The sequence below is a fragment of the Hipposideros armiger genome, unplaced genomic scaffold (assembly GCF_001890085.2).
Source record: "Hipposideros armiger isolate ML-2016 unplaced genomic scaffold, ASM189008v1 scaffold_10, whole genome shotgun sequence".
NCBI lineage: Eukaryota > Metazoa > Chordata > Mammalia > Chiroptera > Hipposideridae > Hipposideros > Hipposideros armiger.
The window spans coordinates 77,878-93,890 of NW_017731360.1; the positions used below are offsets into that span (position 1 = coordinate 77,878).

Below are 16,013 nucleotides of genomic sequence, written 5' to 3' on the forward strand. Positions count from 1 at the left end.
GTCATTTAAGTGATCTCTGCCCTCTGACCCACTTCTCTGAAAGGGCCCTTTTTCCCTAGAGTTTTTGCAAACTTTACTTTTGAGCCCACAGAGTCGCCTTGATTCAGCCTCTGGGGCGGGTAGTTCCATCTCTGGGTGGCAGTGGGAGAATCTTCTCAGGAATGACAGTCGAAGTATTTAATGACCAGTGTGGAATAAGCACCAAAGAACGAATTGCCAGCTGGCCTTGGGTCCGTCAGGCATTTAACCAGCACAGGGTCCTGGGGGGCAAAACCACTCGGTGGGGGTGGGGGCATTCAGGAGAAGCAGGTACTTGTTAACGAGCACAGAAGTGTTTCTGCATTTTAACAACAGGTCTGGCACACTGGCCACTGAATATCAGTCCCAGGTCTGCCCCAATCTTGTCCAGTCTCTGCTCTTCCACTGGGAATGGTCGCTGGGCCATTTGTTTCCTCTGTTAGAGGAAAAGTGGCCCGAGTTGGAGCTGGGTAATGAAACAGCTTCTGAGCAGAGCAGGCTGCATGGAATCCTGGGTGAACAGGATCTCAGGCCCTCGACCCACTGTGTGACCTTGCAGGGCCGAGCCGCCTGACAGTCCTTCCTCTTGCCCCTCCTCGCGGTTATTTTTGTCCAGCCTGACAGCCCTTGGCTGTCCTAGCAGTCTGGGCTCCGTGAGCCGGATGCAAACCAGGCAGCACAAATGTCTGGTGCTGAATCCCAAGAGAACTCCTCTCTGGACGCCATCACGTGGGAACATGGCTCTCCACGCTGTGCACCCAACGGGGACCACAGGCCTGGAGGATGGTGACGGTATGAGAAGCAGGGAGCTGGGTGCTCTTTGCTCAGTCCTGGCTCCTGTCTGGGAGAGTATCCCAGGAAACCTCCTAGTGGTGTACAGGGAACTGTCGGTCAGCTGGAGGGTGGGTGTCTGCAGCTGGGAAGAGGGCAGGAGCAGGCCCTGCTGGGCCCCCAGCCCAAAGGCCTTGGCCGTGGTGGACAGCAGGTCTTTGCTGTGGTTCACTGCAATGGGGTGGGCTGAAGACAGGTGTGCAGGGGGAGACAGGGTTCCCAGGAGACCTCTTTGTTGCCCCTGCTCCATTACTGTCTCAAGAAGCAAGGCAGACACCATGTTCCGGCCTCTCAGCCCGTGAAGGTTGTGGCCGGTCAGGCATTGCTCCTGGTTGGGGTCTGCTTTGTCTAGTGAAGCAGCCAGCCTCAGGCTACTGTACCTTTCAGGTCAAAGCTTTGTTCCCAAAGCTGAGATTCATGCCTGCTGCCCCATGTGTACTGGGGCAGGAGAAGGGTCTGGGTACAGCTCTTTCAACTCTCCCAGGACTCATTTGTCCAAGTAAGAAGTGCGACCAGCCTCTGAGACCAAAACTGCTCCAGGAGAGCTGGGTAGACAAACTGGGGCAAGCAGTGAGAGGGGAGATGGGCCAAAGGAAGAGGGGCCTCTGATGGGTAAAGAAGATGCTGTCATACATGAGCCAGTCCAGGAGGCAGGGCAGAGGAGGCAGTGCCATTTTCAGAGCTCCTGGGAAAGGAGCTCTCCTCACTCCTGAGGGGAAAGTCAGCTCAGAAAGCCCCGACTTCCGTGATTTCGGAGACCCAGGAGTGGCACAGCACAGCTCCTGTGGGCCTCCCAGCTGGCCCTGGGGAAGCGGGCCTGGAGGCAGCAACACCTGTATAAGCAGGGGACCCCAGAACACCAGAGGGCGTGGGGGGCGTGGGGGAAGACCGCAGGAGGGGTGCCACGTGGCCGCTCCTGCCAGCCCTGCTGCTGGAGGCCATGGGCAGGGAGACAGCTGGCCTCTCCAGAGGGCGGGCCCTCCGGGTGGAAGATGCCCCTCGACTGGGCAGCAAATTCCTCCTGGTTGGCAGGATGGTGCCAGCGGCTCTGCGCATGGGAGCGGTTCGGAGAGCTGGGATGGGATAAACAAGAGAGGAGGCGCTGGGGAGGACAGGGCCGGGCACTCTTCCTAAGATGGAGAGCTGGCTGCTCGGGGCTGACAGCCCTGGACAGCTGTGGAAGAAGGGCCAGGGCCAGGCGGGGAAGGCCAGGGGGCCGGAGGGCGAGGGCGAAGGCTCCATCTCAGCTGCATAGTTGTTAAGGTGGGAGAGAAGGCGAATCCGGACGGGGTCCGCACGGCTGCTGGGCCCTTCCAGGACCCCCAGGTACCTGATGACCTCGGTGAGGCACTCCCGGAAACCGATGCTCCGGAAGTCAACTGCCAGGGCTCGGGCATCAAAGAATCCTGCAAAGTGAGGCACAATGAGGGCGTGCCTGGTGGGCGGGCACGTACCAAGTCTCGGGCCTGAGTCCTGGGTCTGCTTCCCCCGCTCACTCCCTGTGTGACCTTGGCTAGGTCACCTCACCTCTCTGAGCCCCCGTCTTCCCATCTGTAAAGTGGGAATCATCCTCCCTACTGGGGTAGTGGGGGTGGTTTGTGAGAATCAAAGGAGTTCACGAAATTATAAAGCATTATAAAATGTAAAGTATTGTGTTCAGCACAATTCACGGCTCATGCAAAAAAGAAACTTTGCAATCAAGATAACTTCATTTAAGTAGACACTGGCCAGGTATGAAAGGACTGTGCCCATGGAGGTGTAGCACAATCGGCCTGCTTATGCAGGCAGATGCTGGGAGACTCCTTGGAGAAGGCAGCACAGTATAGCAGTGAAGCCTGAGGTCTTTGGAGGTTCAAATCCCAGCTCTGCCACTTCACTAGCTGCTTGGTGGTAGACAAGTCTCTCGATCTCTCTATACCTCAATTTCCTTAGCTGTAAAATGGCATATAACAGTACCTGCTGCATAGAATTGTGAGGGGGAAAATGAAATGGTGCACAGAAATGCTCAGTAGATTAAGAGTTAGCTATCATTTATGTTACTGGCTTGGCCCCTATAGGAAGTTCAGTTTGTCCCCCAGCCCAAAGGGCAGTCTGGAAAGCAGGACCCCACTCTGGCCCTCAGCTGCTGCCATCAGGCTGGGGACACTCCTCTGGATTTCAGTGAGGAATGCCCAGATGGCCTGCCCACAGATGTACTCTCACTGCCTCTTTACACCTGCCCTTCTCTTGAGCACCTTCTGGGCAGAGACAGAAGAGCCCTGGTGAGCACTGGCCTCATGACTATGGCAGCATATTCCTGGTCTCTAGTTCAGGGCTGAGGCTCCCACAGAGTGACAGCGGGGCAGGAGATGATGTTTGGAGTCAGCCCTCCATGGAAGCAAGTGTGCTTGCTCTGCTGTATGCTTAGCCGTGCTGACTTTGAGCAAATCCCTTCCCCTTCTGTGCTCACTATTGTTGTGAACTAGCATTTGTTGAGTTCTTACTAAGGATTTAATTTGCATTATCTAGTTTTCATAAAAACCCTTTCATCATTCCCATTTTAGAGATGAGGAAACTGAGGCATCGAGAAGTTAAATCATGTGGCTAAGGTCATAAACCTAGTAAGTAGTGGAGCCAGGAGTCCCTTAGCCAGAAGACAGGGATGACAGCACCTCACTCAGGAGGCTCTTGTGAGAACCAAATGAGATAACAGTAGTCAAAGCATTTTGAAACCATAAAATGTTGCCCAAATATTAGTCACGACTTTTCTTTTAATTGGGTGACCACAAATGTAGTTTGAAATCTCTCCCCCTCTGGTTGATTAAGACAGAAGTTTCCACTGTTGGCCATGCGTTCCTCTGGCAGAAGTTTTCAGAGTGACCACCTGCATTAGGGTCATTGGACGAGTTTGCTGAGCTTGCAAATTCCTACACTCCAATTCACACGTACTGCCTCAGAATCTCCGGGGTGTGACCCACGGCTCTCTGCCTGCCCCCAGACGATACTGCCGCACAAGAAGTCCCAGGTTGGGCAGCCGTCCCCTCCAAAGGGAGGAAGTTAAGGTTTTAGGACTTAGGTCTTTGTGGCCAAGTCTGTGGAGCTTTCAAGGTTCCATAATTGTGGAATCGCCAAAATACACAGAGAGGCTTCACGTAGACAAAATTTCTATTTGTCCGGAAGTCTTTTTAAAGCCCCAGTTCCGTAACTTGATTTGTTTTTGTGGGGGTTTTTTTTGGTTTTTTTTTTAGCTGAGCCATCCTGCTACCTGTTGGCAGCTCAGCGGCTGCTCAGCGGCTGCTCAGCGGCTGCTCAGCTCGGGCTGGACTCGAACCACTGTTGCTCAGAGCTCAAACTCTTGAGCGAGCTCTTAACCAACTGAGCCACTCAGCCGGCCCCGTAACTTGATTTGTAACAGACTAGCTAAAAATCATGGAAGGAGTGATATTTGTATTCTACTATGATCTCACAACTGATCTTCACTGGGCCGTGAGCACGACATATCACCCCCGTCCTGCCAAGGACACAACAGCCCAGAAGGCTAGACCAGTGGACCAACCATCTGTGGCTAAAAGTCTCAGGCAGGCCCCTCCCACGGGGATCCCAGTGAGAATGAGCTCATGTAGGGGAATGCTTAACGAGGCCCTGCGGTGCGTGGGGTCAGTAGTAATGGTCTGTTGGAGAAGAGCTCCTCCAAGGTCTAGGCTGGAAGGAGTGGAGTTGAGGAAAGAGTTGGGACAAATGGAGACACTGAGAGTGGAGAGGCAGATGCCAAAAAAGGAAAAGAGAGACAAGCTTTGTGAGTGTTCCACCTGGGTCTGCTTCAGCCTCTCTATAGACTGTGAGCTCCATGAGGGGCAGGGAGCGTGTCTACTTTGCTCACCAGTGTATCCCCAGGGCCCAGCCCCCAAATACTGGCTGCATGAATGACTCCCAGGAGAGCAGAGCATCAGTACCTGTCCCACCTGTGGCGTGGAGCATTTTCAAGTGATCTACCGTCATCTGCAGGACCTCAGCTTTCTCCAGCTTGGAGGAGCCCTGTGTGCACGGGAGACAGAAGAGTGAAGGCCTCCAGCTGACCTCTGTCGCGCATCTCCCCTGCAGTGTCACCAGCACTCACGGTTTCAATTGTTTTCACCTTCCTCCCGCCCCTCCACTGCCTGCACTGGGGCTTCTGCTTTGACCAAGGTCTCCAAATCTAACAGTCTCTTCAGTTCTCATGTTAGTCCATCTGTCCACTGCTCTGCCAACCATCTTTCCTGAAAGCCCTGTTCTCGTCACGTCCATGACACCACTTTTTCTTGGTTCTCCTTTCACTTTGCCTCTTGCTCTGCCTGTCCTTTAAAATGGCGGTGTCACCGGTGGGTGTGGGCTCACTTTTCTCACTCTGCACACCCTCCCCAGAGGGTCTCGTTATCTCTGTGGTGTCATACACCATCACCAGAATGCCACTCTTGCATATCCACCTACCTCCTAGACCAGCTGTGCTGGGGGATCCGGGTTCACATCCACCACGCCCAAGATCTAGCTCATCATCTTACCCCCAAAGCACTTGCCCTTCCTCCATTCTCTCTCTTGGGAAATGTTTTCTAAGCCTCCAGCATCACCTGGTCTCCCAGGTGAAACCAGAGGGTCAGATTCTCCATGAGAGTCCTTGAAGGCAGGTAGCAGATCTAGTTCATGGCTGGACTAGTGAAGGTTTCAGTGGCTGTCTGTGGAATGACTAACTTGTTCTCACCAGCATAAGGGAAGGCACATGACCTATGGCCATGCCTCGGAGCACAGGGGGAGAATCTTTGAGGCTGTCTGATTGATTCAACTGTCTGACCTCCCACTGTTGTCCCTCCACCCCAACGTGCTCAATGGCAGAGTGCTTGCTCCCTGAGCACCCTGTTCCACTTTCAAATAGCTCTGGAAACGTCAGTAGTACAGAGGAATAAGAATCACGGAGCTCAGCGTTCCAGTTCCACTCTGCTGTTTACTAGCTATGTGACCAGGCATAAGTTACTTCACCTCTCTGTGCTTCAGTTTCCTGACCTGTGCATTAATAATCCCTACCCTTCAGGGGCGTTTTGAGGATTCAGTGCAATGGGATGATGGACATAAGCCACAACACCTGAGACACGTCAGTAAGTATAAATCTCCATTCCCCTTATCCCTGGCCTATGACAGAGACCAGTAAATGATGTCACAGCTGCTACCAATCAGTAAGTGTTGCCATGAGACATGAACCTTATCTGCCACCCGAACAGATTTCCTCCAGCACAATCGGCAATGCACATACATACCTGCTTCTCAAAGGCGGTGGGGACCAAGCGCCGCAATTCCGAAAGGCTGCTGTTGATACGATCCCGACGCCGTTTCTCTATGATCTAAAAAAACAGTGACAAAAGGCCGGCCGAGTGGCTCAGTTGGTTAAGAGCTCGTTCGAGAGTGTGAACCCTGAGCAACTAGCAGTTCGATTCCCGGCCTGAGCTGAGCTGCCAACAGGTGGCAGGTTGGCTCAGCTAAAAAATATATAAAATAAAATTTAAAAAACAGTGACAAGATGTTACACATAGGCACACTTCGTCACAGTTTTTAACGAGCCTTGATGGACACTGACTCCTATTTTCCCCTCAATAATTTTGTGGGGGAGATAAATCTATTCTTACTTTATGGAGGACACTGAGGCTCAGGGAAGGGCAGTGATTTGCTTAAGGTCACACAGCAAGGATGTGCAAAGCTAGGAATAGGATTCAGATCTCTTGCCTCAATCTGTAGGGGGTCCTTTAAAATGTTTAACCACTGGTACAGTAGGGCACCAACCAATCAGAACAGGGAAACCAGCCAAAGCATTGGAGCAGGCCCTGGAGGCCCCTGCTGGGCCACGGGTACCTGTCAGTTGCTGGGTCATGAGGTCTGAGGAGTCACAGGCATTGTCCTCTCTGGCTGCAAAAGCCTTTCATTCACACTGTCCCATTCTCACTTCCCAATACTGGTAGCAGAATACTGATAGTGGAGAAATTATGACCCCCATTTTATAAGTAAAGAACGCGAGGACTGGATAGAAGTGATTTGACTAAGGTTTTACAGTTAGTGAGTGGCAGGGTGGTCTCTGCCAGATTCCAGGTCTCTGGGCTCCCAGTGCAGAAGCACAGCTGCGTCTTGGGGGCAAAGTGGGGCTGGGATAAGATGGCCAACAGCAAGAAGGGGTGCCTCCTCCTTCTGTTCCCCTCACTCACCCTTCAGCACACAGAGAGAAAATGAAAGTTCTGGGCTCTGTGAGAAGAGGAGGAAGGCTGGGATAAATAATAACGGCTAATTGTATATAAGGTATTGTTCAGAGTATGTTACATTAAGTTACTTAATCTTCAAAACAACACTTTGAGGTAGGTACTATCATTATTTCTGTTACACAGTTGAAATGAGGCACAGAGAAATTAAGTGTCTTGCCCAAAGTCACCTCTCTGGCTACTGGCAGAGCAAGGATTTGAGCCGAGGCAGTCTAGCTTGGGGTGATGTTTCTGACCAGGGTTCTCCAGGCCAGGCCCCTAGGAACCCAGGATAAACCTCTGTTGGGCAACTCTGCTGAGACACTCACCCCTCTGCGTTTCTTCCTGGCTTGCATCTGTGAAGGGCTGGGGGTGGATAGTGGCCTGGCCATCTGGCTGGAGAGGAAGAGAAAGGCAAATTTTTCAGAGCTGGGGGAACCATCTCCCTGGCCTGGGGTGACCTCATAGGCTGGCACAGCCCCCTCCTGGGTCGCTGTGGTCTTCCAAGCTGGCAGGAGGTGCAGGGCAGGCGTGGGCGCGACCCATTCTCTCCCCTTCTCCCCGGGGCCCATTTCTCCCTGGGCCAAGTCCTCCCTTGCACTCTGTTTCCTGCCCTAGGGCGGCTAGGGCCATGGGGGTGCTTGGCTCTCGCCCCTGCTCCATGCCCCTCTTTTTTATTGAGGCTGGCCTGAGGGCGGGCATCGGGAACTGCGGCTGGCCACTCTGGCTCCTGCAACCCGATCCCCGGGCGGGGCAGGCGAGGGCACGGGCCAGCGGCGGTGGGGCCGGCCGGCGGGTTGGGTTTCAGAGGGAGCCGCTGGGACCGAGCGTGGAAAGAGCAGATGCTGCCGCTTCCCACGGGCCGGGCGAGACGGCCGCCCGCCCTCCGCTGGGGCTGCAGCTGCCGCCGCCTCCCACGCAGAACGGCTGGGGGCGAGGGGGAGCGGCAACCGGGTCACAGGCCATTCTTGGACTCTCGGGACACTGCTCTGGCCTCCCCAGAAAGCCTCAGCCCTGCCTCACGTCGGCCTCCTGGCTAAAGGATGCATGTTTGCTGGCACCCCAGGAGTTCCCATTACAGGGAAGAGGCTCAGCTCTGAGGGGGGGGGGCAAGGGGGTTGGTTAGTTTTCCTGCCCAGACTGACCAAAATCCTCCCCAACCCAACCGCTAGCCCTCTTAACTGTTTCCTGCTTTTTGGAATGGAAGGGATTCACTGGGTTGCACAGAGGATCATTCATTTGGCCGACACCTGGGAGGTGCCATTCAGGCCCAGGGCTGGACTGGACGGGTCAGCCAGACCCCACCCGCCAGACGCCCAGCTCCCATGGGGAGACAACACATCAACAAATAACCTTACACAAGGTGACTCCTCTGCCATTCCAAATGCAAAAAGCCACACATCTGAACAGGAACCCATGAGCTCACATTTCTCCTCTTCTCCCTGGGTTCCCATCTCCCAGTTCGGCAAGGCGGACACCCGGCCACCATCTTTGATTCGTCCTGAGTCCTCACCCCACCTTGTCAAAACCTGCCGGTCCCGTGCCTAAAACACATCTCACACCTGTCCTCCTCATCTCCACTGCTGCTCTCAGGACCAAGCCTCTGTCATCTTTCATCTGGACAACTGCAAGTCTATTGTTGGGTCCCTTTGCTCCCTTGTTACCCCCTACAAGCAGGCAGAGTGATCATTTAAGTGCAAATCTGATCTTGTGACGCTCTTAAAACTCTTCAGAGGCTTCCCAGTGATTTTAGGATCAAGGCCACCATCTTTCAGGTGACTCAGCTGGCCCCTATGACCTCCTGTACTGACCTCTCCTGTGCACTGTGTGCTCCAGCCTGTGAATGTACTAATTCCTTCCTGTGGTTGCACATACTGCTCCCCTAGTCTAGAATGCTCATCTCCCCAGCTCCCCACCACCCCCAAGCCCCTTTGCCTAGTAACTTATATCACCCTTCAGGTCTCAACTCAAATGTCACCTTCCTGGGGGAGCCTTTTCTGACACACCCCTCCCCCATTAGGTATCCCCTACTCTACTCTCCGCCAGCATCCTGTACTCACAGCAGTTATACCCATTTGTTGTTTTCTATTTACATGATTATTTGATTAATGTCTATCTCTAACAAGTCTGTAAGCTCCATGAGGCTATGAACCATGTCTGTCTCGTTCACCATTGTAGCCCCTGTACTCAGCAAATGCTTGGAACATGGCAGAGCTCATGGTTGAGCTCCCTTCTTCTGCCCTCATCTTTGGCATTTCTGGGAACTGAGATGTAACACCATAAAATCTATGTCCTAGGCTTTTGTGAAACGGGGGCCTGTGTGGCTCACCAGGACGGCCCGAGCCTCCGTGATTACTCTCTTGGCATCAGAGGTTGGATCATTTTCATCAGAGGTTGCAGGAGAGACCAGATCAACATTTGTCCAATCCTGCTGCTGTGCCCCTGGCTTTGTCCAGCTACATCTGGAAGAGGGTATCGCCACTCAGACATCTGGACAAGAAGGGTTGGTAACAGACCAGTGAAAGCTCCTGGGAGGGATGGCCCAGCATGCTAGTCCAGGGATCAGATGGCCAGATTCTGAGATCTGTAGGGCAGCTTGTTTACAAAGCTTCACTCGGGACAAGCCCCAAGAGCCAAGGTATACTAAGAACCCGGCCTTTGTTCCTCAGGCTGGATAAGGCGTCTCTAGGGGTATTGGGTTAGCATTGCACACGTCACTGCCTCTCAGCCTGGTCCCTCCTCAGGGACCATCTGTCGGAGGCTGACGCACCCCTTTCAGGGCAGGTGGCTCTGCCATCCCTTTTTCCAGTCTCTTGGCCCCTTAATCTCTGCAGTATTATTCCTCTCCCCCCATTCCCTATATCACAGTAAAACCTCATTTCACAGTTTTCTTGGCATCACTATGTACCTTGCCCCCCTGTGAGCCTAACAAAAGCTCCATTTTACAGATGAGGATGCTGAGGCTTGGGGAACTAGGGCAGCTTGCCCGGCCTACACAGCTGCTAAGGAGCAAAGCCAGCATAGGAATCTATGTCTTCTGGCTCAAAATTCAGCATTGTTTTCCCTCTTAATTCCTATTTCCTGTCTGTCTGAATGGCCCTCCAGTCCCCTTATCCCTAAAGCTCCCAAGGGCTCAGCCTGAGCTTGCTTCTAGGCTGTGATCTGGACCTGACACTGGGAGGAGGTGTGAGAGCTTCTTGGCTGAGAGTCTGAAAATAAGGCAGATTTTCACAGACCCAGAGAAGATATGTTGACCATCAAGATCTGCTCCATGGGCTTGGAATGGTCCCTAGCCAGAATTCTGGGGTGGTCTCTTGGGGCGAGGGCAGTTTTCTAGGTGGTCTGGCTGCCAGTCCTGACCACCCTCAGCGCTCATCCTCAGTTTCCCCTGGGGAACTCCCCTGTGGAGCCCTTGTAGATAATCCCACTCATTTTGCATCGACCAAAGGCAGCATCACAATGTCCCCAATAAAGGGATCTGAGAGAGCACGGAGCCTACTGGTAAAATAGGGAAACTCAGAGAGGGGAAGGGATCTGTTCCAGGCCACACAGCAAATTAGAGGAAATTCCAGAACTAGAGCCAAGTCTCCTGGCTTTTAAACCAGTGCTCTTCCCAATGCACCCCATATATTCATCATCCCATCTTGTATATCTCATAGCCAGTACTTTTTGTTCTAGACAGCCCATCCACATTCACTTGTCTCATTTATTGCACAATAGCCCTGTGAATTCAGTGTTATTGGGGCCACTGCACATTTAGGAAAAGTAATCATTTGATAGATGGTGTAACAGAGACACAAAGAGTTACGAATCACAACCCAGGAAGTCTAATCTTCAGATTTCCAGTCTTTTCATTAGATTATGCTCCCTCCTGAACATGCATCCTCCAACTGAATGGCAACCCCTTAGAGAGCAGCCTTAATTGGAAGTTAGCTTGTGCCAAAGCAGGGAGCTATGTGCCTTAGGTTCATTACCTCATCAAAGCCTCACCCTGTGAGGTAGGGATTAGCATCCCCATTTTGTAAGGGAGAAAACTGAGGTTCAGAAATGCCCAAGTTAATGGTGAGAGTGAAGCGCAGGTCCATCTGACTTCAAAGGTCACCATGTGCCTTAAATCATGTGTAGGAACAACCCACAGACCCTGACCCAATGCCTGACATGTGGCAGGTGCTCATTAAATGTTTGCAGAGGGGGAAGAGAGTGGCTATATTCTCAGTTTGGCCCCAACAGGTCAGGGGGCTCGGTTCAAATAGGAACTCTGTGGGCGATTCCCACGGATGGGGCAGGATACCACCACCAGGCAGATGCCCACAGTGACATGGAACACACTTTGCTCTTTACTCTCACATCTTTGAGTGTGGGGGGTTCATGCCCTGCCTCTGACCCCAGTGAGGCTGGCTGCCCCAGTCCCATGGCCCTTGCCACTGTTTATCTGGCTGTCTTTGTACATGAAGCTCTTCTTCTCTGAGAGTTCCCTGAGGGCAGAGGCTGAGCAGGATACATCTGGGCCCCCCACACCCAGCCCAGGGTCTGCGCCACAGCAGGCATCGTTCAGCACTCCCTGAATTGAAGTATTGATGTCTGTCAGGGGGAGGGCCCTTTGGTGACTGCTACAAAGAGGGGTCTATAAGTCAGCTCTGCCAGATGTCCAACCGCTTTCTCTCCTCTGATGGGGTCTGCTCCTCTAAGAATTGAGACAGTCTCTAAAACTGGGCTCTGGCTGAAAGGACAAAATGCTGTGTAGGAAAAAACTGCCCACTGATCCTTTAGGCTACATACAGCCCAAATGCCACCACCTTCAAGAAGCCCTCCCTGTCGCCTTTGGTTGTAAATGACCTCTCCCTGCATGGGTGCCCTCACGGCCCACAGTCTATCTCTTCCATGCTGCTCATGGTCTTTGTGGGACCTGGCTGGTCACTGGCCAGGATGCAAATTCTTGAAAGACACAAGCCAGCTCTGATCAGCCTAGCTCTCTGGCATCAATTTCATGCCTCTGATTCATGAAGACCCAATGACATTGAATTTGAGACCCCTTTCCACTACCATCATGCGTGTTGGCTCCTTCCCCTACTCCTAGCAGGCACAGACTCAGAGAATTGCTTCTCTAAAGAGCAGTTTCTGCTGAACAATTATAAAGGCTACCAAGTTGCACAGGAAATTGTATTATGTACCCTGAAACCTAATGTACAGGATGCAAGGGAGATAGCTATTGTCTTACCTCCTATTATACGTAAGCCATAAATAATTGAAAGCTGGTGGCATTTTACTAGGATTTGTGTGTGATTCAGGCAGGAACCTCTGGTCTCAGAAAACTGGAGATCATTGAAATTATGGAATACCCTTAAAAACATCCATAAGAATGAACTGAACTCCCCTTCTAATTCTATTCTAGAGAGTCAAGTTTGGATGAGCCAAGAGAGATCAGAGAGTCTTTCTTTCCCTACTCCCTCTCCTTCCTAATTTTACTGCTGAGGAAACAGGCTCACAAAGAGAAAGCTCACATGGTGAGTTGGTGGCAGACTGGGGCTGGGAGCCAGGCCTGCAGACTCCCATTTAGCCCTTGCAGCTCTTTCAGGTTTCTGAGCGTCATGTGTTGGGTGCCTGACACTAATTATTTGCACTAGGCCCTGTCCTAAGCTCTCGACATATGCTATCTCATTTGATTTTCCCAATATTCCCATGAAGCTGGTTCTATTATTCACACACATTTTACAGATGAGGAAACTGAAGCATAGATTGTTCACAGAACTGGAAAGCAGCACTATACATGTGCAGTTTGTTCTACAGGTTTGAAGCAGGTCAGAGCATTTACCAAGAGCGGAAAGACACTGGCGGCAGGGAGGTGCAGAAGGAGCACTGGAATTGGAGTCTAGGCTCTTGCACTGACCACGAGCAAGTCAGCTATTATTTTCTTCAATACCAGAACGTTAACTCCAAAGTCCGATTTGCTCAAGGCAGGAGAGACTTTCTTCCCCTGAAGCTTTTTGTGTACTATATGACAAGTGCACCCAAGTTCGGGTAAAAATCGGGAAAGTATGGTTATTCTGCATAGTCAGCGGGTTCTGGACAGGGGGGTGTAGTGTCAACAGTCTATGAGGTTTTCCCCTAAGAGCTTCAGGGAAAACTCCTTGCCAATAGCCTCACCCGGCCACTTCGACAGAAAGAGATCACAACTGGACATCAGATCCACAAGCTGACGCTACCTCCATCCCAAGCCCTAAATGGCCAAGGGCGCACAGGACCCCAGGCATTCGTGCGTGTAACGACACACGCTGCACACGCTCCTCCCCACCTCACCCGCCACACACACGTCTGCGGGGCCCTCGCCCACACCTGCGTCTTCCGAGGCCGCATCGAGGACTAGTCCCCGCGGTCGCTGAGCCCGTCGGCACACCCAGTCCCCCACCCCGGTCCTTACCTAAGCTCACCCTCGCAGCCCACGTCGATGGGTCCGTCGGACTCGCCGTCGGAGCCGCTGGGCTCCCTGGGCCGCTTCATTGCGAGCTCAGGCTGCCAGGTCTCAGCAGAGCGGTGCAGGCTCCCAGCCGGAAAGCCGGCCCCGCCCCGCCCCGCCCTGGCCCCGCCCCGGGGGCGCCGCCACCGCCCTTTCCCAGGGCCCTTTCCTGCGCCGCAGCTCCGGGCGGCCCGGCGCCCCCTCGCCCCCGCGGTGACGCGCAGGCGGAGCCGTGGGAAGGCCTCGGGCGGTCGCCGCCCCCACCGACGGCTGGGAGGTCCGGCTCTGCTCCGCCGCCTCGGCCGCCGCGCGCTGGGTGGCCTTGGGCAGGTGCCCTAGGAGGCCCCCCAGGGACGCCAGGGGTCTCCGTCTGTCCCTAGTTCGCCCCGGACGCTGCCAATCTGTGGAGGCGCCGCTCTGCGACGCCCCAGCTTGTGCCAAGGTCGACCCCGCAGGCTTCTGCCTCTTGGGGTTCTGGGGGCGGCAGACACGTCCGGTTTGGTGAGGTTGGTGGGGATGGCTGTGGCCTGATCCTCGACAAGAATCCCCAGCAGCTTCTCCCACAGGGGTCCAAAGCAAGTGGAGTGTGTGTGGGGGGTGGGGGGTGGGGGGGGCGATCAAGGAGTCAAACCTGTGAGAGGCGGCTGTCATCTCCAAAAGGGACTGCTGAAATTGTGGCTGCACCACCTGAGCAGAACAGGCTCTGACCAAGGTGCCTGAAGTCCTAACTGGGTGGTGGTGGTGGTGAGAGCTGTCTTTGGGAATCAGTTTCCAGTGCACCAGAGGCGGAGCTGTCGGGAGGCCAGGAGCGCCAGGAGAGGGCTTTCTGAAGGTGTGGAAGGGCCTTAAAAGGGGGGCAGGGAGGCACCTTCCCGCCTCCTTCCAACAGACCAAACTGTTCACTCAGTGGGGCCTCCAGCGGCCCTGCCCCTAGGGACGGGGAATCACAGAAGATTCTCAGAGATTCACCTGCCATCCTCAGGGGCCAGTACCTCAGAGAAGGCCCTCAGGCTGAGAGAGAAGCACGTGGGAGCATTCTGGAAGGGGACTTCATGGGCAGGGAGGAGGACTTGGGAAGGCGGGCTTGATGTGGTGGGTCAGAGAACTCCTTCCCTTTGACTCACCCACCAGGACCCAGAGGAAGCCGCCTCTTCCTTTGGAGGATGGGGTTGGTCATCTGAAAATGACTGCCCTTTCACCCCTACAGCAAGACCTTGCGGACACTAGAATATGGTGGTGGGAAAGAACATTCCCCTGCCCCCTTCCATACATGTCCACAGACACAGCCACTTGGCCAAGTACACAAACATACAGACACACAGCTGTCACGAGCAGTCAGTACCTACAGCCCGTGCTTCCTCAGGAGGCCCTGGTGGTCACCCCAGACACACCTATGGACGCTTCTTCCACGTGCGCTCAGCCCTCATGTAACTTCTGTGGGCACATGCCAGTGGCGTGGAAACCTCAAGCAACACAGAGTTGCACAATCCGTGTACTCTGCAGTCCCTGGAAGGCAGAAATCCACCATGCTTCCCAGATGTCTGCCCTGTGTGACTGAGATTGCAAGGACAGGCAGTGGAGCAAATTTGCAGAGGAAGGTCAAGGGCTCTGTTGTGGGTATGTACATGTGAAATGCCACAGGTCATCAAAATGGGGTGCACAGATAGATAGGGAGTCTGGAGCTCAAAGAAGAGGTCTAAGCTGGGTATTTAAATTTAGAAATCATTAGGTGGCACTTAAAGCTATGGGAGTGGATGGATTCCCTAGAAAGTGTGGATGGAAATAGACGGGCCTAACTAAATAGTTAACATTTGGCAAGCATTTACGATAAATACCTGAAACTGTTTTGTAAATATTAACTCATTTCATCCTTGACAACTTTATAAAATAGTAATATTATTATCATCCCCACTTTACAAATGAGAAACAAAGGCACAGAGAGGTGGAGCAACTCTCCTTAAGATGGGCAGGCAGTAAATGGAAGGGCTGGAATTCAACAAGGCAGTTTGGTTCCAGAGCCAAACCACTAGGCTTTATTACTTTATATAGCCCTTAAACATTAGGCTATACTGTCTAGTACTGAGCCTAAAGCTATGCCATCAGTACAATAGCCACAACACACATGCAGCTGCTGAGCACTTGAAATGTGGCTGGTCTGAATTACTATGTATAGTAAATATGAAATACATACCAGAATTTTTTTAAAAATAAAGAAAATAAAAGATCAGATTAATTTTTTTAACATTGATTACATGTCGAATAATATTTTTATCGATCTTGGATTAAATAAATTATTAATATTAACTTCACTTTTCTTTTTAGTACTTTTAGTGTGGGTACTAGAAACATTTTTTTTAAAGGTCTTATTGGGGAATTGAGGGAGGAGAACAGCGCTGGGGAATCAGGGGAAGGGGAATAGACAAGTTGCTGTCCTTTTGTTCTTCAGTCTAGTTGTGGAGGACGTTGCTTCACTGGCCCAT

General features: G+C 52.7%; 1 protein-coding gene across 3 annotated transcripts; it reads right to left on the minus strand.

The window, feature by feature from the left end:
- Window positions 1-807: 807 nt before the first annotated feature.
- Window positions 808-13,630, minus strand: HEYL (hes related family bHLH transcription factor with YRPW motif like). 3 transcript variants are annotated; one of them, XM_019660850.1, is made up of 5 exons: window positions 13,498-13,630; window positions 7,409-7,475; window positions 6,114-6,197; window positions 4,782-4,863; window positions 808-2,255 (listed from the first exon to the last, which is right to left on the minus strand). In XM_019660850.1, the coding sequence occupies exons 1-5, from the start codon at window positions 13,575-13,577 to the stop codon at window positions 1,576-1,578; spliced, it is 993 nt and encodes a 330-aa protein (XP_019516395.1). In that variant the 5' UTR covers window positions 13,578-13,630; the 3' UTR covers window positions 808-1,575. The 3 variants fall into 3 exon arrangements, with proteins under 3 accessions (XP_019516395.1, XP_019516405.1, XP_019516413.1); XM_019660860.1 differs by having other exon boundaries at window positions 13,508-13,596; XM_019660868.1 differs by having other exon boundaries at window positions 7,409-7,471; window positions 13,498-13,583.
- Window positions 13,631-16,013: the final 2,383 nt, after the last annotated feature.

Bases quoted from the DNA above. Each gene is read 5' to 3' on its own strand.
- HEYL (XM_019660850.1), bottom strand. From the start codon at position 13,577: ATGAAGCGGCCCAGGGAGCCCAGCGGCTCCGACGGCGAGTCCGACGGA. The intron at 6,198-7,408 runs GTGAGTGTCTCA...CTGTTTTTTTAG, and splicing joins CCAGGAAGAAACGCAGAGGG to ATCATAGAGAAACGGCGTCG. The intron at 2,256-4,781 runs GTACTGATGCTC...CTCACTTTGCAG, and splicing joins CCACGCCACAGGTGGGACAG to GATTCTTTGATGCCCGAGCC.